Source organism: Engystomops pustulosus, chromosome 7, assembly GCF_040894005.1.
Source record: "Engystomops pustulosus chromosome 7, aEngPut4.maternal, whole genome shotgun sequence".
Classification (NCBI taxonomy): domain Eukaryota; kingdom Metazoa; phylum Chordata; class Amphibia; order Anura; family Leptodactylidae; genus Engystomops; species Engystomops pustulosus.
Window position 1 is genome coordinate 100,468,522 of NC_092417.1, and position 22,557 is coordinate 100,491,078.

The following is a 22,557-nucleotide window of genomic DNA, read 5'->3' on the forward strand; positions in this document are numbered from 1 at the left end:
GTCAGCTGAAATCTGCCATTGTTAAACACCCCGTATGTTACCCTGGATGGCTCCGATAGACCAGAGAGTGCACCGTCTGTTGTTTTCACACAACGTTTTTCCTCTTCTTGTCACATTTCGGTTCTCATTAAATTATCTTCTCATCTTCCAAATACTGGACATGTTCTCTTTGACTCTATTTTTCCTGACTATTAGGTTTTATGTGTTGACATGTCTTTAGAGTTTCTTTGATGTATCTTATATATTTTTCTATCCATTTACCTCCTCGAGGTTACTGCATGGGAAGCTTATGTTTCTGAAGTAAATCTTTATCTCCTTTATTGTCTATGCAGGCAATTTGTGTTATAATGTTTTTTTTCTCACATCAAAGGTATTGAATGAAATTACTAAAAAAGCTATAAAGAACCTGCTAATTTTAAAAAACAGCACCACTGCTGTCCAAAGGCCTTGTCTGGTATTGCAACTCCAATAGAGTGCACCACTTTTTTTGATGCAGTTACAATTGCATTTTAAGGTAAAATATGATTTGCCTACCCCCACAGGACTCTGAGATCTGCCACCTGAGAAGGGGGAAATACAGAGAAGGATAAGAAAGCAGTTTTTATCCTGCTGTGCTGACCCTCCCCCCTTCTCATCATTGACGTGACTGTAGCCTTGAGGGATAATAGTAGAGGAAGCTCCAGCACCAAAGACGAAAGATCAGTTAAAACTCCATTTTAATAGAAAAAATGATTAAAAGTATACAGCATGAGGTCAGAGAACTGACGCGTTTCGGACGGTAACCGTCCTTAGTCGTAGCATAAAACAAAATGACCAAAGCTAACAATATAAGGAGGAGGGAAAGCCAACTTCCTCGTAAAGCCCCTCCCCCATCCAGATTGACAAGGTGGGATGGAAAGAAAAAAACCACATGTTTAAAAAGGAAAGTGACATAAAGGAAAAAGATATTAATACAGATAAAGTAGGTCACTTCTATAGTTAAGCCCCAATGGCGACCGAGTCTGTAATGCCAGAATCCAAAAAGCCTCCCGTGATAAAAGTTTCTTAAACCAATCCCCACCTCTACGGGGGCGTGGTACTTTTTCTATGGGAACAATGTGTAAGCTGGTGAGATCCCCTGCATGTAGCGATCTAAAATGTTTGGACAAACCTGAAACATTTTTGCTAGTAAAAGTATCTGATCTGACAAGAGAATCATTGCAGTGTTCATAGATTCTTCTTTTTAGTTTACGTGTGGTGCACCCTATGTATTGCAATTTACATGTGTTGCACGTGGCCAGGTAGATAACGTGGTCACTTTCACAATTAAGATGGGTGTTGATCTTGTAAACTTTGGAAGTAACCGTAGAAGTAAAGTGTGATGTCTTATCAAGGTATTTGCAAGAATTGCATCTAGAGTAGCCGCACTTAGTGCTGCCTCTATGTTTGAGCCAGTTATTAATAGCAGGTTTGGAATCAAATAGATTGGGGGATAAAATTTTACCCAGAGAAGGGGCATTTTTGGAAATGAACCTGACTCCACTCTTCAAGATTTCTGATGAGATATCGTCTTGACATAAGATGTGAAGATGGCGGCGTATGATATGGACAATGTCCCTGTACCTATTATTGTAGGTAGTACTAAAGGTAAGTTTGGGAACGTTAGCTTGATGTTCTTTCTTTCTGGGGGGGTACAGAAGGTTTGCCCTTGGTTCTGTGTTGAGTTGATGTAAGGTGTTAGTTACATTGTTCCCAGTATAGCCCCGTGTATGGAGTCTTTTGCATATGCTATAAGAAGACGCAAGAAAGAGTTCATCCGAGGAGCATATGCGTTTTGCCCTAATTAATTCACCTTTGGGTAAATTTCTTATGACATGAGGTGACTGTAGCCTTATCAAAGCCTAGAGCGGAGAGAATAACAATTCAGCTCACTATAAAGACCCCGACTTCCTATCACTACAGAGAAAAGACCTGTCTTAAAGAAAATACCCAGAGAAATACCTAAAATTACAGACTGTGCATACATTCTGGGAGTAACCAACCAATGACAGTTTACCCTTACAGAGTACAATATATACTCACCGGCCACTTTATTAGTTACACCTGTCCAACTGCTCGTTAACACTTAATTTCTAATCAGCCAATCACATGGCGGCAACTCAGTGCATTTAGGCATGTAGACATGGTCAAGACAATCTCCTGCAGTTCAAACCGAGCATCAGTATGGGGAAGAAAGGTGATTTGAGTGCCTTTGAACGTGGCATGGTTGTTGGTGCCAGAAGGGCTGGTCTGAGTATTTCATAAACTGCTGATCTACTGGGATTTTCACGCACAACCATCTCTAGGGTTTACAGAGAATGGTCCGAAAAAGAAAAAACATCCAGTGAGCGGCAGTTCTGTGGGCAGAAATGCCTTGTTGATGCCAGAGGTCAGAGGAGAATGGGCAGACTGGTTCGAGCTGATAGAAAGGCAACAGTGACTCAAATCGCCACCCATTACAACCAAGGTAGGCAGAAGAGCATCTCTGAACGCACAGTATGTCGAACTTTGAGGCAGATGGGATACAGCAGCAGAAGACCACACCGCGTGCTACTCCTTTCAGCTAAGAACAGGAAACTGAGGCTACAATTTGCACAAGCTCATCGAAATTGGACAGTAGAAGATTGGAAAAACGTTGCCTGGTCTGATGAGTCTCGATTTCTACTGCGACATTCGTATGGTAGGGTCAGCATTTGGCGTCAACAACATGAAAGCATGGATCCATCCTGCCTTGTATCAACGGTTCAGGCTGGTGGTGTCATGGTGTGGGGAATATTTTCTTGGCACTCTTTGGGCCCCTTGGTACCAATTGAGCATCGTTGCAACGCCACAGCCTACCTGAGTATTGTTGCTGACCATGTCCATCCCTTTATGACCGCAATGTACCCAACTTTTGATGGCTACTTTCAGCAGGATAATTCGCCATGTCATAAAGCTGGAATCATCTCAGACTGGTTTCTTGAACATGACAATGAGTTCACTGTACTCAAATGGCCTCCACAGTCACCAGATCTCAATCCAATAGAGCATCTTTGGGATGTGGTGGAACGGGAGATTCGCATCATGGATGTGCAGCCGACAAATCTGCGGCAACTGTGTGATGCCATCATGTCAATATGGACCAAAATCTCTGAGGAATGCTTCCAGCACCTTGTTGAATCTATGCCACGAAGAATTGAGGCAGTTCTGAAGGCAAAAGGGGGTCCAACCCGTTACTAGCATGGTGTACCTAATAAAGTGGCCGGTGAGTGTAGTTCACATTCGATTAAAAGGAGCACTGCTGGTCCACTTATCATGAACACCAGATTTAGTATTGGCCAAACTCCAGGACATTACACTCTATAATTACTCCTAGTGTCTAGTTTTTCCTGTATATATACACCCTGATTTGTGAACCAATGTGGAATCTCATGGTGCTAAATAAATAAAGATTACATTCCGTCTTTCTGGTCCCACAGATCAGTAATTTCTAGCTATGGTTACAGTACTTCCTCAAGGGATGATATCAGTATAAGGAGCTTCTCCTGATTTAGATTTCCCTGTAATGACATTCAATATTTCCCTTCAATAGCAGAAATTACCAGCATCTACTTATAGAACAATCTTCAGTTGGAGGTCAAATATGATAATAGTTTATCATAGAAATATAATCAGGCAGAAACAACTGTGTTAAGATCTGGGAAGGATAAAAGTAGTAAAATATTTCTTCATTTATAGGGCATTGGTTATATGCTTCATTGATGCAGCAGGGGTAACTATGTTTTCTCACCACTGAAGTAAAACGTATACAAGACATATGTTGTCATTAAAATTACAGAATGCTCAGATAATGAGCTATCACCACCACCACTGTGGAGCAGGGACTGAGACGCCTAAAAATGCAGACGCCTTCAAACACGGAAATACCTAGGAGGGAAATAATAACCACGAAAGACATGTTTTTCAATTAGTGGACAGAAAGACAACTCAGCATTGCCAAAACTAATATTTTTCATCAAGCCCCAAATTGAAGATGCTATCTTAATAAAAAACAGTGGATCTGGACATACTCGAGAGGCTTTCTCTGCTGAATGACAGCGAGAACCGTTTAAAAATCTTTCCACTATGGTAGCCAGTGGTTAAATAGATAAAAGAATGATGATAATTGCAAGCTTTCAAGACTTTTCAGGTCTCTGGCTTGGTATAAGATAATATGTAAATAGAATACAAATTTATACACAAATGAACACAGTAACACTATGGTTGATGAGAAACAATAAGTGACAAAGCAATGCAAGAAGAAAAGTAAACACTAACGGCTGTAAATATTGTAGTGAGATCTTTTTATTGTCCCTGCATTGAGATATGCTCCATGAAAGTGATGACCCCACCAGGTCTTAGGAGCAGATTCCTTAAAGGGGTATTCCCATGAAGACAAGATTCTGAAATATGCACAGGATAACAAAATAACACATTCTCTAATTCACTGTTATTAACAAAATACAGCATTTCACAGATATAATTCCAACCTGTCTCTATTAGTCCTGGTGTACACAATGGCTTCTCCATGACCCGACCGTGAATCTTCTGACTTTAGGGTCAGGGAGACATATTGTTCTCCTGTCTGACGATGCACTTTGCTGCTCTCTGCACTCCAGCCCCCATCCTTGTATTTCAAGACAAGCTCACACACACACAGACTTCCTGCCTGCAAACAACAGCAGCATTGTGAGGAAAGTAAGCTACAGGCTGATATTGGGGGAGATTTATCAATCTGTATATGTTATTAAAAACTTGTACTCCCAGAAGCTCCTCTCTCTATCTAAGATTAGAAATTTTCTTTTCATAAAAATCTGCGATTTTGTGGTCAGGGCTACAAAAATGTTTAGGCGCTGGTAGATCTGTCCTTTAATGATGTGATGATCAGAGTTCCTGCTTGTGTTGATGCCCTGTTTCACCAAATAGTGGCTTCCAGTAGGACATCTGGTACACACAAGTAGATAGACTACATAGTGCAAGGTGAAGGTGAAGTTACCTGGAATCTTGTAATCCAGATCTAGCTAATCCCAGCTAAGAGAACCAGACCAAACCCTCAATAACATGGTACGCTATTCATTTGAATGTTTAGCATGTCAATCACATGCAACTACCTTATTCATCACTGGAGGTTGGAGAAGTCAGGCCACAGTGATCAGCCCCTTCATTTATCTACCATTATGGTAGATTGTTGCTGTCCGTGTATTAAATGCACAATTATTTACCTGTAGTCGCTATATAATACTACATTAGATGACAAATGTTTGACAGGTCACAAATTCCATCAACAAAAAGATCTTGTTTTGAGCAGCTTCTTTCACCCCTACTGTCCATTGTTATCACTAGGTTAACTGTAGCCAATCATAGTGGATGTTGATCACCTTTTTTGGTTTTTTTTATTGCTATTAATTTTTTTAAAGCATTTCTCTGCTATTCTATTGTAAGTTTTAGTTGTGATCACACTGAATGCTGATTTCTGTGTACAGGGAATGTATTCGGCTGCTGGGTGAAGATGCATTTCTAGAGGTTTACAACTATTGGAAACAAGTCTATTATCAGCAGGATCCAGACACTGTAAATGGAAGCCCTGGGATTGAAGACAAGACTCTATGTGAACCCCAAGTAATGAAGTTGTATCCCCAGCACTGTGACAAAGTCCAGCAGCTCCTGTTCTTAGAGGAACGGATAGAAGTGGATCCTCTGGAGCCCTCCTTTACCTGGTTATAGGTTTTTAATATATAGCAGGAGAGACTGGGAGGGAAATGTAGTGAAAAACTAGGAGATGACATCCTTTTGCAGGGTTTTCAAGATTTTCTCTAATCATCCTGATGGTGACAGTCTTTTGTCTTCACAAACTGCAATTGCAAGAACTTTTTAAGATCTGACACTTGTCAGTAGCCCAGCCATGATTTGTTACCAAGACAGAAGGACAAAGCTTGTTAGAATAAAACTTGTTGTTTTTATATATATATATATGGCTGTGGGAAGTAAGAAAACAATAAAGACATTATATTCACCTCTCTGCGTACCTGTTGAGCCACAGCGCAGCCGACACTGCAGGCTCCTGTTTCAGCCTGAAACTCCTGCTGTAGCAGGCACACCGCTGTTGACTCTCTGCATCGCTGCCGACCTCTGTATACAAACAGAGGCCGGCAGTGACTGGCGTCGCCGAAACTGAACGTGAAGAGAGGTTAATATCAGCTCTTTATTATTTTCTTCCACCCACACCCCCAAAATGTACAAAAAATAAGGTGAAAAAGTTAGAAATTATTTTATACTTTACTGATTAACAAAGCACATAAGTATAATGCATCAAAATATTCTGGTTATGTTAATGAATTAGATTAATATGCTTTGTTAATTCTATTAATCATGGATATGTTTATTCTTCACATAATGTATACACATGAAAAACCTAGAAAAAATGTAGTGATTTTCCATTGGTTAAAATAGCTCATGAGATGGCTACAACTACTATCATGGCAGGGAGCCTCCAGTGATCATGTGATTACCAGGTCCACTACAGGCAGCCAAACTGTGGGTTTCCTTAGTGCTCAGTAAAAAGAGAAGACCACTTCCATCTTCTCATCAGTCCTGCAAAGTAGGAAATTTATTAAATTGATGTCAAAAGATTTAACTATACCTGTGCAAACATTAAGGCAGTGGTGTCGAACCTATGGCACGGGTGAGGAGAGATGGCACTCAGAACCCTACGTGTGGGTGTCCAGGCCTTCCGTCTAGCACCGAGTTTGCCAGACAGGACTTAAGGTCAGCTCCTGCAGTCTGAGGCAGCCCAGAATATGCTCAGTGCTATTTTCTTGCGACAAATCCTTGACTGCCAGGACTACAGGAGGAGCAAGGAGGTCTGGACAGATCTGAATTATCATTGGAGCTCCTGCTCTGGGCCCCCTGATTCTTCCTGTTCAGTAAAATATGTACCAAACCCCCCAAATAACCCAATATGTGCCACTTGATATCTGATTATGCCAATCTCATAACTTTATCTTTCAATTTTCATCCTTATCCTGCTTTGCAGTTTGGAGCTGCTCACCACTATAGCCAGATCCTTTCATAATTATATTTATAGAGCCCATGTCAACTAATCCTAGGGTACTCGAAGCGTGCATACTATGTACTCTCAGTCACTGCTTGAATACAGCAATCTAAATTAAATCTCAGGTTCTCTTGATGTTTTGAGGACAAAGACAGGGAGCTCACAACACAGTAATAATAAAAAACCTAATCTGCTAATACAGTATCATCCACTGCTTCATTCAGATTAGCAATGCAGTCATCACAATAGAAGCTATTGATACCTCCGACAGGAGAGGTTCTCTGGTGAAACTGAATTTTAGTAGCAAATAATGACGAGTATAGAAATGTAATATGTTATCCGTGCTGGCATAAGCAGAGAGGTCTCTCAAATTTTCATTGCTGATATATGAAAGTCAGGAAACCCAGAAAGATACAAATTAAAGGGGTTATAGCAGATTTTCAATCACTGCTTTCTTCCAAAAACTGCACCAACACCTTTCCACTGGCCATGTGTGGTATTGCAGCCCAAGAACATCCAGTTGAATTTATGTATTCTGTTATCTAGTGTTTGTTGGTGCCAATGATGATAGGCATACTCTTCACTATGACTACTTAGGCACAATAATATTCCTGTCACATATTCCTGTAGATTTTAGGAAATATTTCTTTTATTTGTGAATAATACCGTTAATACCTGTACCATGCTGATGATCTTGGGCACCAAAATGTATATGCCATTGCTGCATCCAATACTTATATAACTTATTTCTAGCCAGTACTTATACAACTATGTAAATAAAGACGTGCAAACAGATATATTTTTAGATCTGGATATTTGGTGACAAGGTAAAATATACAGCATATGTGTATACAAGCTGTCACAACACAGGAGTCTTAGGCATGGAGCCTACCACTCGCTACTATGACTTCTCTGTAGGTTGAGGAAGGAACACTAGAGCTTGAACACAGTTTAATAACAGGATGTCTCCGATAGGGAAATCTGAGCCTGGGGAAATTGCTGAGAAGAACTTGGCATGATAAACAAACCTACTGAAATTGCAAAACGGCTTCATCTCATAAGCTTGTCTAGCTGTAGGCGAATATATGTCCATATCAACACATGTTCATACTAACATGTTTATGAAGGGGTGAGAGAATTGTGTCACGGCCTTGGATTTGCTGACACTTTCCCATAAGTGGCCTCCATAAGTGGCATTGCTACACGGTGTACATCCTGTGCCATGTATGCTTTCCTTGAACAGCCGTTCGAGGGGGAATACTGCTGTGTGGGGTGTGTGAAAATTGCTCACCTGGAAGCCCAGATTATGGATCTAAATGAGCAAGTTTCAAGGCTGCGGGCAATTGATAATATGGAACGAAGTTTGCTGCTCCTGGAGCACAAACTCTCTGGGGAAGATGGTTGTGGGGAGGGAAGTATGGAGGTGCAGAGTGAAGGGGCAGCTAGTTGGGTAACATGTAGAAGGCGGGGTAGAGGGAAGAGTTGTAGAGAGTCTAGTCCTGATCTGGTGCACCCCAATAAGTTTGCCAGGCTGGCGGATGAGGGGGATATCAGCTCTGGGGTAGCAATGCTGCAGAAAGATGTGGCCGCTAGCAACCAGGGGAATGTGTGCTCCAGTAAGAAGGGTAATGGGAGCAGAGGCAAGGTCAGACAGGTGCTGGTAGTGGGAGATTCGATTATTAGGGGAACACACAGGGCAATCTGTCACAAAGACCGTGCATACCGAACAGTGTGTTGTTTGCCGGGTGCTCGGGTTCGGCATGTTGCGGATCGGGTTGATGGATTACTGGGAGGGGCTGGTGAGGAACCAGCGGTCATGGTCCACATTGGCACTAATGACAAAGTAACAGGTAGGTGGAAGGTCCTTAAAAATGATTTCAGAGATTTAGGCCATAAGCTCAGGGCAAGGACCTCAAAGGTAATTTTCTCCGAGATACTGCCTGTACCACGTGCCACACCAGAAAGGCAGCGGGAGATCAAGGAGGTAAATAAGTGGCTCAAAAGTTGGTGTAGGAAGGAGGGGTTTGGGTTCATGGAGAACTGGGCTGACTTTTCTGTGGGCTACAGGCTCTACAGTAGGGATGGGCTGCACCTCAATGGGGAGGGGGCTGCTGTTTTAGGGGAAAAAATGGCTAGAAGGTTGGAGGAGTGTTTAAACTAGAGACCTGGGGGGAGGGCAACTACACTTGTGCAGGGCAAATAGACAGTGTACATAGAGAGCTGGGAAGAGTCATAGTCCATGGGGGAGGAAGGGGGGCTGGAATGAGATTGGGGAATAAGGACAAAAGGAATACGGACAGGGAAAACCATATAAAGTGTATGTACACAAATGCCAGAAGCCTCACAAACAAAATGGAGGAACTGGAACTCTTGATGTTGGAACGGAAATATGATATAGTGGGTATCAGCGAGACATGGCTGGACAGTAGCTATGACTGGGCTGTTACTATAGATGGTTATAGTCTTTTTAGAAAGGATCGTATAAATAAAAAAGGGGGAGGGGTTTGTTTATATGTGAATTCTTGCCTCAAGCCCGTCCTGCGAGATGACATCAGTAACGCAAATGTGGAGTCCCTATGGGTGGAGATAAGAGGAGGGAAAAAGAATAATAAAATATTACTAGGGGTTTGTTATAAGGCTCCAAATATAATGGAGGCAGCAGAGGAAATGCTGATAAGTGAAATGGATGCGGCTTCAAAGCATGGTGAAGTACTTATCATGGGGGACTTCAATTACCCAGATATTGACTGGGGGGCAGAAACCTGCAGGTCCTTCAAAGGCAGCAGGTTCTTGTCAACAACAAAAGACAATTACCTGTCGCAACTAGTCCTGGAGCCAACAAGAGGGGGGGCACTGCTGGACCTTATCCTTACCAACAGACCTGATAGGGTATCAAAACTACAGGTTGGGGGGAACCTGGGGAATAGTGATCATAATATCATTGATTTTGTATTACGCTTTACTAAGCACGTTAGTGAAGGGGCAACCAACACTCTAAACTTCAGGAGGGCAAATTTTCATCAACTAAGGGAAGACCTTAAAGGCATAGACTGGGATAATGCTCTCAAAGACAAAAGCCCCCCCAAAAAATGGGACTTTTTCTCATATATTCTGAAAAAGTCCTGTGAAAAACACATACCTTATGGGAAAAAGCATAAAAGGAACAAGAAAAAGCCTATGTGGCTAACTAGTCTTGTAAGGAAAGCAATAAGCGAGAAAGATAAAGCGTTTAAGGTGCTAAAACGTGAAGGTAGCGATGAGGCATTACAGGATTATAGAGAGAAAAATAAATCCTGTAAAAAGCAGATAAAGGCCGCAAAAATAGAGACTGAGAGAAATATTGCCAGGGAGAGCAAAAATAATCCCAAATTATTTTTCAAGTATATAAATGATAAGAAACTAAAAACAGAGAGTGTGGGTCCCCTTAGAAATAACATGGGGGTCATGGTGGAAGGAGATGAGGAAAGGGCCAATCTACTGAATGTCGCCTTCTCAACTGTTTTTACCCAGGAAAATCCCCTGGTGGAAGACACAATGAGGAATAATGTAAATTCTTTTTATAATGTCAACAGTTTAACCCAGGAAGAGGTACGGCGCCGCCTCGCATCCACTAAGATAGATAAATCACCTGGGCCAGATGGCATACACCCCCGGGTTCTGCATGAATTATGTACGGTGATAGACAGACCGTTATTTTTAATATTTGAAGATTCACTGAGGACTGGTTATGTTCCACAGGAATGGCGCATAGCAAATGTGGTACCAATATACAAAAAAGGATCAAATAGCGATCCTGGAAACTACAGACCCGTAAGTCTAACTGCTGTGGTGGGGAAAATATTTGAGGGGTTTATTAGAGATGCTATCCTGGAGTATCTCACTGTGCACAACCTTATAACCCAGCGTCAGCATGGGTTTATGAGAGATCGGTCCTGTCAGACTAATCTGATTGGTTTCTACGAGGAGGTAAGTTCAAGACTGGATCTGGGGGACGCTGTGGATGTTGTATATCTGGACTTTTCAAAGGCATTTGACACCGTGCCACATAAAAGGTTGGTATATAAAATGAGACTGCTGGGAGTAGGAGAAAATCTGTGTATCTGGGTAAGTAATTGGCTTAGTGATAGAAAACAGAGGGTCATCATTAATGGCACATTCTCAGATTGGGTTGATGTTACCAGTGGAGTGCCACAGGGGTCAGTATTGGGGCCACTTCTTTTTAATATTTTTATTAATGACCTTGTAGTGGGTTTACACAGTCAAGTTTCAATATTTGCAGATGATACTAAGCTGTGTAAAGTAATAAATACTGAGGTCGATAGTTTAGCATTACAGAGGGATTTGTGGAAGCTTGAGGGATGGGCAGAGAAATGGTTGATGAGGTTTAATGTAGATAAATGTAAAGTTATGCACTTGGGCCATGGAAACAAAAAGTATAATTATGTTCTAAACGGTCAATTACTTAGTAAAACTGAAGCTGAAAAGGACTTGGGCGTATTGGTGGATGGTAAACTTAATTTTGGTGACCAGAGCCAGGCGGCTGCTGTTAAGCAAATAAAATATTGGGATGTATCAAGAGAGGAATAGATTCTCATGATAAAGACATAGTTCTGCCCTTATACAAATCCCTGGTCAGACCACACATGGAATATTGTGTACAGTTTTGGGCACCAGTATATAAAAAGGATATAGTAGAGCTGGAACGGGTGCAGAGGAGAGCAACCAGGATTATTAGGGGAATGGGGGGACTAGAATACAATGACAGATTACAAAATTTGGGATTATTCAGTTTAGAAAAAAGACGACTGAGGGGAGACCTCATTACAATGTACAAATACCTGAACGGACAGTACAAGGATCTCTCCAAAGATCTTTTTATACCTAGGCCTGTGACCAGAACAAGGGGGCATCCTCTACGCCTAGAGGAGAGGCGATTCTACCATCACCATAGACAAAGGTTCTTTACTGTAAGAGCAGTGAGACTATGGAACTCTCTGCCGCAGGAGGTTGTTATGGCGGACTCTATGTACATGTTCAAGAGAGGCCTGGATGACTTTCTGGAGAGAAAAAATATCACAGGTTATGTGGATAAAACATTTATTTAATTCTTGAAGGTTGGACTTGATGGACTTGCGTCTCCTTCCAGCCTTATATACTATGATACTATGATAGTAAGACAGTTTGTTAGAAATGCAAAAGCGCAACACAAGCTCATTGATGACATATGGTGCCATACAGTCGAGGGATTTTCTGCTTTACCAGATGCTAAGCCCCAAAGGGGAAACACTATAAAGTTGGCAATTATCACACTCAGAACGGCTGGGTACTGACTCCTCATGCTATATTGTAGGGATCACAGACAGACCACAGCCATATGTTAACTGGTCATTTAATGGGAAAAGTAACATGACTAATGACCTGAGAAGAGCCTATTTGGACTAACACACTGCTATATAGGAAAGCTGCAATGAAGACTATATTTTCTTGAACTTAATCCAATGTTGGTTCCTTGGCTGGAAAGAATATCTCTTTATAACTACAGCGTATGAAATGATTATCTATAGGTGGTATGTAAGGAACACACTCTTAAAGGAAATATTTCATTTGATTTTGTGCATTGTGAACCAAACTTATCTTGAGAATGCTATAGCTACACTAATGCGGAAACATATCTTGTGTAATCTCTGAGCTGAGTGGTTTTACTCAAAAAAGTTATAGAATTCAGGACCATGGGAAAGCTGGGTGCAGACTGATTACATGGAGATTCCTAAACTGTCCAGACAGGACTAATCAACCTTAGCTGGATGACTCATACACAGCAACTGGGGGATGATGCAGTGATTGATTACTTCTGCCTGTCAGGAACAACACAGTGATTCTCTGCTTATGCTGCGCTGAACAAGGCTGAAGTAGTGCATAATTAGGGTAAGAGAAGATGCGCCTGAGCAGCCACCGGAGTGACAGAGCCTCATTTTCATAATTGTATAATTGTTTTTTCAGCAAAACCACTTGGTTTAGGGATTAAACAAGATAAGTTTCAGATTCAATGTAGCTGCAACATTCTCAAAGTATGTTTGGATTAGAATACATAAAAGCAAATGGTTCCTTTAAGGAGGATGGCACATTTATAGCTTGTATCCATGAGAGAGCTCTGGGGCTGTATGGACTCCATGTCAATGATCATAGTTTACAATGACTAAAATAGTCTCCCTATATTCCTATATATCTGATTGAGCATGCCGCAATTAACTCCATTTTACAGTAAAGGAATCATGCATCTTTAGCCCATCTTGTCAAAAAGCAATAGCCCAGAATTATCCCAATAATCTGGCGCACCCTGCACTCAATAATCCTGCTTAAACTGAGTACACCAGGTTTTTTTTGGTGCACTCAGTTTAATGGGCGTCTGTGCCACAATTATGTCTGACTTTCAACATAAATGTGGTGCCCGATGCAAATCTGCACAGGGACGGACACAATGCAGCTGCAACACGATACTGGCCGAAACAGATCAAAAATACATGTGCATACAGTTTGTACATGTATTTATGTGTAAACTGCACTCGAGAATTGGCACATTCAGTTTTATAAATGTGCCCAATTGTGGGTTCCCTGTCCTACTTTACTATTTAATAGTGTTGCGGGCAGGGGCGTAACTAGGAAAGACAGGGCCCCATAGCACACTTCTAAATGGGGCCCCCTTCCCAATTTAAAATATGCATATTACAAATATGTATATAATGGTGCACATCCTTCATTCTTTAGTGTCAGGTTGGATGATAGGGCCCTCTGGCATTGTGGGCCCCATAGCAGCTGCTATGGCTGCTACCACTGTAGTTACGCCCCTGGTTTCAGGCTCTTAGTTGATCCGGTCAGTTTGCAGGATGTGACACAGTTGCACCTAATTTTTCTTGGTGCACTTTGCTTCATGTTGTTGTCAAAGAATGGTGCACCTTGCATTAATAAATGTGGCGCAAAGTAGGAACACACAATACCAACCATGACACAATTGTGGCGCACAACCATGATAAATACATGTGCAAGCTCCAAAGACACTTTTTTTCATGCAAATGTGGACAAAAAAAACTGGCGCATACACAATAATATATATGGGCCGTTACGCTGGCCTGTGTAGAGGAAACAGCATTAAACCGAGTGTATTGGATGTCAGACTCACAACATTCTGAGAATAGGTGATCAAAAAGTCCTGGAATACCACTTTAGAGGATGCATTTACATGAACCATAATACAGATGCAGACTCCAGCCATCACTAATGAGGCTGCTAGACACATAGGTATTTACAGCAATCAATGCTTACAGCAAAGTCTTGGTATAGCCATAGTCTTTTAAGCTTAAGAAAAGTATACCAAAGATCCTTAATATATGATATTCCTTATGTCCAACCCAAAAAGTTAAATGCCAAAAAATGAACTTCACAGACATGAGAACAGAGAGAGAACAGAATACTTTATTGGGGGCATTTCTCTTTCAGGACACAAATACAAGAAGCATGCAGACCACACAAAAGCACCCACATATAGTAAAGAGGTGCACATCTGGGCCTTTCTAATTGCTACAGTACAAGCAGATTATCAAAAGATTTGATAAATGTACATGCATTGAAAACGTGAATCATAAATGATATGCATCTTCGTACTAGTTAGATTCAATGCAACTCATAGCCTGAGACAGTCCTGTTACCTTAACAAACATTGTTGCCCTGCACATAAATAAACTGATATATAGATATATCTGTATATGATGTGTACAAGCATAAGTGCATTCTGCAGGTCCATATATATATATATATATAAATATATATATATATATATATATATATATATATATATATATATATATATCTTAACAACTTTCTGATCCCTTTTCTTTGTTATTTTCACCTCACATACTGTATTTTTTAATTTAGAACAATCATTGAGTCACATAAATATTCTGTAAAACTGTAATGGGTTCATTATAAAACATGAATGTTATAAATGCATGATAATTCTACGCTCATGAATATAGCATGTGCTGCTCTTTTTAGTGAGGATATTACTTGCTTGTTACTGTTATATTAATGATAAAAACATGAAAAACATGAATAAAAATCCCCTTTTTATTAACATCAACCTTTGGATACGACAAGACTGGAATGTGGGTAATAAACACAGAGAGAGGTCTCCTCACTATCAACAGACCTGAAATCAAGCCCTGGTAGAGGCTTAAGTCCCCCACAAGCTTTTTTATGTTTTCCAACCCTTCCTTCTTGTTCCTTCTCTGCTATTAGATGTGTTAATCTGACAGAAATCAAAAGTAAAGTCACATAGACTTGTGTGCTCATGCAAGCCAAAGAGACCCCAAGAGATCCCTTTGTAGATAATTTTAATGAGCCAGTATGTTCCTGATAACTCAGATTTCTACAGTCCCTACAATCTATGACTTCACCAATATAAAAAAATAATGTAAAATAAGCACTAATGAAGTGTTAAGTCGTGCTTATAAAAGGCTTGCTTTTCAAAAGGAATACACTCTGCTATGTAAGATCTTTCCCTGTAAGAATAAAACAAGAAGACAGAAATTTGCCGGATGAACAAGGTCCCACTGTGACTTCTGCCTACAAAATGTCTCGCAACATATCATTCACTATATCATTCACTGCTTGACCTGAAATCTAGTGATGTGGTGGAACAGTAATAATGGTATACATGCTGGATAACAGAAGCTCCAATAACAAAGCTAAAAATTAAAGGATTAGCTCTCAATACTGGTTCATATGGCAATCTAGGTGAAGATGCTATAGGCCTGAAGATGATAACACTGTGTCTAGAAGACTTTTCTTTAGAGTCTTTATGATGTATTTTTACATTCAAAACCTTTTTTGAAGGGTCCAACTCTTCCAAAATATAACCGGACCACAAGAATAAGGAGATGGACCTTAATCCAGGTTCTACTAGATACACAAATATCTTCCAGCTCTTCCAGTAGATAAGGTTAATAAGTGCATGAGATGTCCATAATAATGGTCCTCTATTGTTTGAAGATATGTGAACGACTATGGATAGGACTTCTGAATGTGTTTTTCTGGTCCTTCACATGGCATTAAATTATGGTTAAAATACTGTTTAATGCAAGCTTAATGGTTTTTCCACCAAAGGGCAGGGGAGGTTGATTAGGACAGGAGGAGATAAAGCTCATTGTGGAGAATTAAGAGCAGAGTCCGGGGAATCAACCTTTGGGCAGCGGGGAGGGAATACTTTGTAGCTGTAATACTCTACTACTTGTTTGGGCACTTCAGCCAGGACGCATTTTGCCAGGGCTGCTGGTGAAGCCTGAAATACAGAGAAGACAAAATGAGTATTTGAGAAAGGAAATCATTTTCTTACATGTACTCAAAGATAAAAAGGTGGGTACAAGCACTCATAGGGCAATCTCTGTAGATCTGTGTTTATGTCAATGGCTTAGTGGATGGTGTGGGCGCAATCTCTGTTATGCAAAGCACATATAAAACCTGAGGTAAGGAGCGGTAACACCAAGCTCCTTCTTCTCTTTCACAACATTTACTGCCATGGTTAGGCTTTAGATTTTTGGACCCAGGTGGGGTTTACACTTCATATATTAGTTTTTCAGTTGAACTAAGGCAAAAATATGCACCTCATTCTAGACCTAGATTTCATTTATGTGCTTAAATTATGTAGGCAGCATTGTGCACACAGTGGGGCACATTTACTAAGAATGTGGGAAACTGCACTTAAAATGCTCTGCCTGTGTAAAATGCTGGGTATGACAGATTCATTAAGAACGTGCACCAGATATCATGAATCTGTTGCTTCCCTGCACTGGCCCTACAGAGTTCACCCACTTTTTTGTGATGCACCTTTAACATAGGGCATGCGACAGACTTTGCATGTTAAATCTGGCGCAAGGTCTGACTGAGCACCGGAATGCCCCCTAATTTGTGTTGCATGGTGCCTAGTGCAGCTGCGCCACAAGAAGGGCCCCATGTGCAACACATTTGTGGTGCGGACACTTCTTAATTACCTGTGCAAGCAGTTTACACCTAAAAGAATGTGCAAAGTCCGTCAGAAAACTGGAGCAAAGCCCTTAGCAAATGTGCCCCAAAATATTGTTGGCTGTAGTCATGTATATGACTGCAGAGTTGATGCAACTCCCATTTATATGTAATTGCTAGTAATACAAAACCAATGGATCCATCAGGAGCCATGTAATTTAATTTAAATGATGAGTGTAACATAATACAAGGATGCAATGTTTAAAAGATGTCATAAACTTACATTTTTAAATTCTCTGAATGGTACAAACTGCACAATGTCTCGGAGAACTGGCTCCCCTTTGGGTGCTCTCAAAATCCCATCATCCCCATCAAGAATCTGCATGTCTGTGAAGTCTGCATTTCCAACACCCACAATAATGATGGACATGGGCAAGTAGGATGCCCGCACAATAGCTTCTCTGGTATCTGCCATATCTGTTACCACTCCATCAGTAAGTATGAGAAGAATATAGTATTTCTGTAACAAGAGATGGATTTGTGATGAGGTCATTTACTGGAATACATCTTTAAGTTTACAAAATCATGCCATTTTACCCACCGAGGCCTCCTTAGTTCTCTCTTCTTCTGCTGCCAGCCTTGCCACCCTGGATATAATAGGTGACACATTTGTAGGGCCATACAGCTGAATTTTAGGTAGACAATTCTGGTATGATTCTACTATGCCCTGAATACCTAAAGATAGAGATAATAGGACAAAACTAGATGAATTGATTTCACACCATGCAAAGAGTATACTGTACAAACTACATTGCTTAGTAATTACATGTTATCAGACGCCGTATGAAAACCTTTCAGGTCTAAATGATTGTTTTCTTGGGAGCTCTGGGGCAGGGTGTTTATGTTTTTGAATAGAACGTTTGGTACTTTTCCATTAAATCACATTTTTACACTATCATCTTGAAGTTTTATATTATACTATATTATTCCTGTCTACCTCAATCTACTATTTGAGCAAGGCCATCTCCATTGCTTTTTCGTTCCTTACCTTCACATTCATCATCATCAGGGTTGAAATTGATAGCAAAGTCATGTGAAACCTGCAATAACAAGATATTTTAAGAAAATAGAGTGGATAGCAAATAAAAGGAAATTGTTCCTTTCTTGACATAACTATGCTGCAGGATCTTATAGGTCTAGGTCCTTCAGTCTATATACAATAATGTCCTTCATGAGATGTACACATACTTGATGTGGTTCCCTACCCTTCATAACCAAGTACAGAGGACCTCACATTCCTTATTAGAACTGATATCAGGCTGTTTGCTGCCTTCTTTTTACATGTAGACACTGATTCCTTCAGAAAGCAGCACAGAGTTAAAGACAAAGGAGAATAAAAAACAGCTTGTGAGCCGCAAGGAGCTAATGTCAAAGATTTGTTGGCGCAGTCACCAGGCATACAAGGTCAGAATGTGACACTGATATATCAGATGCATGAGCGTAGCGACAGAATGAGAACATTAGAGGATGTGGTATCTGCACAGATAGAGAGCAGAAAAATAACCAAATAATCTTCAAGGAACCAGTAGGAGAGTGATGTTTCCAAAGGCTGGTTTCATATCTTAGGTCACAAAAACAGGTCAGGTTTAGACCCTAAAGAATGTAAGGCCTGTAGCTTTTCCATTCCTTCGGTTATAAGCAAAGTTCCAAGCAATCCCTGAAGACATGACAAAACTATTAATCTAGCAGATCTGTAATATTTACATATTTCCCTAAAGGATCCATACTTTCTCAAGGGTATACAGAACTGGAAATCTATGGCTGCTTTGTATCACTAGTGCAAGTTTTGGTTGGGTCTAAAACCTATGCATGTTATGCCCTCTCCAACACCTCCACCACGTTTTCTCTTAGGTGCACTATGGAATGCACGCTCCATATGCAACAAACTCACTGATATTCATGATCTCTTCATTTCTCAGAAATTGATTTCTCATGGGTAACTCCTTCTGACACTGCCTCTCCTGCTACACTCTCCTATGGCGTTTTTAATTTTACTCACACATGCCGGGCCTGCAATAAACCTTGTGGAGGAGTTGGCATTCGCCTGTCCGACAGCTGCTCCTTCAGCTCATTCCCACCTTTACCCTCTCTCACCTTTCACGTTCAAGTTCACTCTGTCCACTGCAAATGGCTACTGACCCCCAGGCTCTGTCACTGCTTTTAATGACCACTTTAATACCTGGCTTCTTCACTTCCTCTTATCTGTTATCCCCTCCATCATAATGGGTGACTTTAACATCCCCATTGATGTAACTCATCCTTCTACCGCTAAACTCTTCTTATGTGCAACTGGTCCTCTACAGCCACTAACAAAGAGGGCCACACGCTTGACTTAATGTTCACCTGCCTCTGTTCCCTATATAATCTGTGTAACAGTACTCTCCTATCTGATCACAACATATTCACTTTCTCTACCATTCTGGCTTCAACCATTTCTACACCAACATAGGATTCTCAAATATTTTGATACCTGCAAACTCTCGGAGACTTTCCAAGGTCTCTCTTACATATCATCATGCAAGTAGGTAGAAACTGCGGCAACCTTCTATAACACTACCATTAACTGAGCGCCGGACTCTGCGACCCCCTTACTCTTACTACAATTAGGCTACCCAACCAGCATATATTACTCTGCAGTTGCTATTATTTTGTGACAGCAATTGCAACACTTTTGCCTTTACTGTGCTAGACTAACCAGCCGCACAAGCCACCTGCACATTGGGACATATGTACATGACTTACATCTTATATCTTCTCTCACTTTAAAAACATCCCACCAGACCTACCACTCCCACACTCTCCCAAGTCCCTAAAGTCTGCTGCCTTGGAGTCATATTTAACTCTCCATTAAACCTCACATCCAGGCCATAACTACAACCTGCCGCCTCCATATCGTAAACATCTCTTGGATCCAACCCATCCTCAATGCTCAAGTCTACAAATTTGATCATCCCTGATCATCTCCTGCTTAGACTTCTGCAATTTTATTCTCTGTGGTCTCCCAGCTAGCTCTCAAACCCTCCTGCAATCTATCCTTAACTCTTCTGCCCCGATAATCCATCTGTCTCCTCTCTTCTCCTCTGCCTCTCCTCCTTGGCAGTTTCTCCACTACATTACACAGCAAATTCAATTTAAAATACTAACCATGGGTTACAAAAATGTCCATAACCGGTCCCCTACGTATATCTCTGGACTAATCCGGCAATACAGTCCCATTCGTAATCTCCGCTCCTCACAGGACCTTCAACTCCACTCTATTACCATCCGCTCTTCTCACAACCATATTCAGAACTTCTACAGTGCATTCCCCATACTCTGTAACTTTCTACTAAAATTTGTCAGTCTGTCCCCACCTTCCAAACATTCAAAAGTAATCTGAAAACCCACCTGTTCAGGATTGTATGCAATACACACTAAGGCCTCTTTCACACGAACATATAATTTCTCCAGTCCTGTATTTCTGTGCTGTAATAATCTGTACATACTGTATGTGACATTTTTCATCCATAAGTGCATGTATGTCACTGTATGTGTAACGTATCCATATAAAATACAGTGGGCTGGCAGATGGCTGACAGAATGCACTTCCCAATGGTTTTGGTCTCCCTGGATACTGCAAGTATATATGACAGAACCGCATGCAAGACATATTTAAAACATTCCGACAGACTTCTATGGGGCATACAAAGCTCTATATCTGTTTATGTGTCACTCACGGCACAGTACGGTACAGTGGACAATATGGTCATGTAAATGGATGGCCGTATTGCCCATGAAAATGAATGTGGCCATGTGCTACCTGTATGAAAATGGTTTGGTATGGTACGGCTAGCATATGGCAGTTTTCATATGTTCATGTAAAAGAGGCTTAACTGCACTGCTTTGCTCTCTCACATCGTGTCTCCATCTTCCCTCACGGGCCGGGTCCTCCTTCCACTTGTTTCCTGATCATTGTCGTTTGTGTATATGTACTTGCATTTGTTCTTGTCCTAATATAATGTATGCAAACCTCTTACTGATTCTACAGCATCATGGAATTACTGATACTCCATAAATAATCATAATAAAATTATTGCACCTGAATCTCAATTAAACTAAGATATGATACGGTGAATAACTCATGGACAAGTGTGGCACTGTTTCTGGATCTTTCTTCAAGTATGATTATGTCATATGAAATTATTACGTATATATATCATGTATGGACTGGGCAGTAGGGTATTCCAGAAGTCCTTTCCTCTGTTTCTTATATGTTACCCTTACATTCCTAGAAGGTAAAATGGAAAGGAGTAGTACTACTACTACTACTTGAGCATATGAACCAACCCACACTATCCCAGCCTTCATTTTCACCGCTCTGAAGTGAAGGATAGGGAATGGAAAAGACAAAACTATGTCAGCTAGATGCGACAAAACCAGGAGAGTATATCAAGCCAAAGTTTTTTTTATGTTGGCCATTCTCAAGTTGTTTTTTATTTATTGTTTTATATTTATTTCTTCATTGCCCCTGTTCCAACAGATTTACATTGTTGGTGCAACAAATCCTCAATTTTCCAACCATCACACCTTTTTTTTTTTTTTTTTTGTCTCAACTTGGGAGTACTTTTTGTTTGCCATGCTTCTTGATGTCAAGGGTGATATTATCATTCATGGTCATCTGTCACAATGTGGGCAATGTGGGATGCATGCTTTGAACAATAGAATTCAAAACTTACATACGTAATAGGAAATAATATCAATGCTTTACAAATAGAATAAATATCACCAGAAGATACACAAAATCAACTACATGACAAAAGAATTTGCATTTGGGACAGTCTAGTATTTGGGGGGATCATTTTTCTTTTTCTCTAGATGTTCTGAAGTCTTCTCTGCTCTGTACTTCCAGATTCAGAATTCTTAGTGACACGGCTTCACATCTATTGTTCACGAGACTTCAATTGAATTCTTGGTCTTGTCACTTTGAGAATCTCACGGCCCTAAGTGTTGGTAATTACCTGTGATTTACATCTCATTACCCGCAAAATTCTTGTCTGGTGAATGATATGATATAAGGCTGGGTGACATTCACTTCGACAGCATAATTCTTGCTTGTAGAATTTAGAGATTGTTACCTGATTGTCCTTTGTGGGAAAGTAATATATAAGTAATTTCTGCTTTGCAGAAAATCACTGGCTTCATATTGAATTTAATGTCTGGGTTGTTATTGAGCAGACAATAGTAATCATCCACATAACTGATACACAAATGCTTCACATTTATACCAGTTAATACAGAATATATGGGGCCAAAGACCCTCATTGAATTCTTCCTCCCCTCCATTGACTTCTTTGGAACTTCTGGAACAGCTTACTGGATGGCAGATACCAGAAGTGTTATCCATTATAAGGCACCTC

At 40.6% G+C, this 22,557-nt stretch overlaps 2 protein-coding genes across 3 annotated transcripts in view; one reads left to right on the forward strand and one right to left on the reverse strand.

Moving 5' to 3' along the window:
• LOC140070672 (serine/threonine-protein kinase Nek11-like) overlaps nt 1-5,960 on the forward strand; it is a 334,707-nt gene extending 328,747 nt beyond the window's left edge. For both annotated transcript variants that reach the window (XM_072117429.1, XM_072117430.1), the window contains exons 16-17: nt 5,520-5,753; nt 5,833-5,960. In XM_072117429.1, coding sequence (XP_071973530.1) covers nt 5,520-5,753; nt 5,833-5,911 — 313 coding nt within the window. In that variant the 3' untranslated portion in view covers nt 5,912-5,960. The remainder of the gene's footprint in view (nt 1-5,519; nt 5,754-5,832) is intronic.
• Nucleotides 5,961-14,535: 8,575 nt separating this feature from the next.
• Nucleotides 14,536-22,557, reverse strand: part of CPNE7 (copine 7) — a 75,934-nt gene continuing 67,912 nt past the window's right edge. The window contains exons 13-16 of the mRNA XM_072117435.1: nt 18,150-18,201; nt 17,703-17,836; nt 17,385-17,621; nt 14,536-16,421 (exon numbers count right to left, since the gene is read on the reverse strand). Of these exons, the coding sequence (XP_071973536.1) occupies nt 16,284-16,421; nt 17,385-17,621; nt 17,703-17,836; nt 18,150-18,201 (561 nt within the window). The 3' untranslated portion in view covers nt 14,536-16,283. The remainder of the gene's footprint in view (nt 16,422-17,384; nt 17,622-17,702; nt 17,837-18,149; nt 18,202-22,557) is intronic.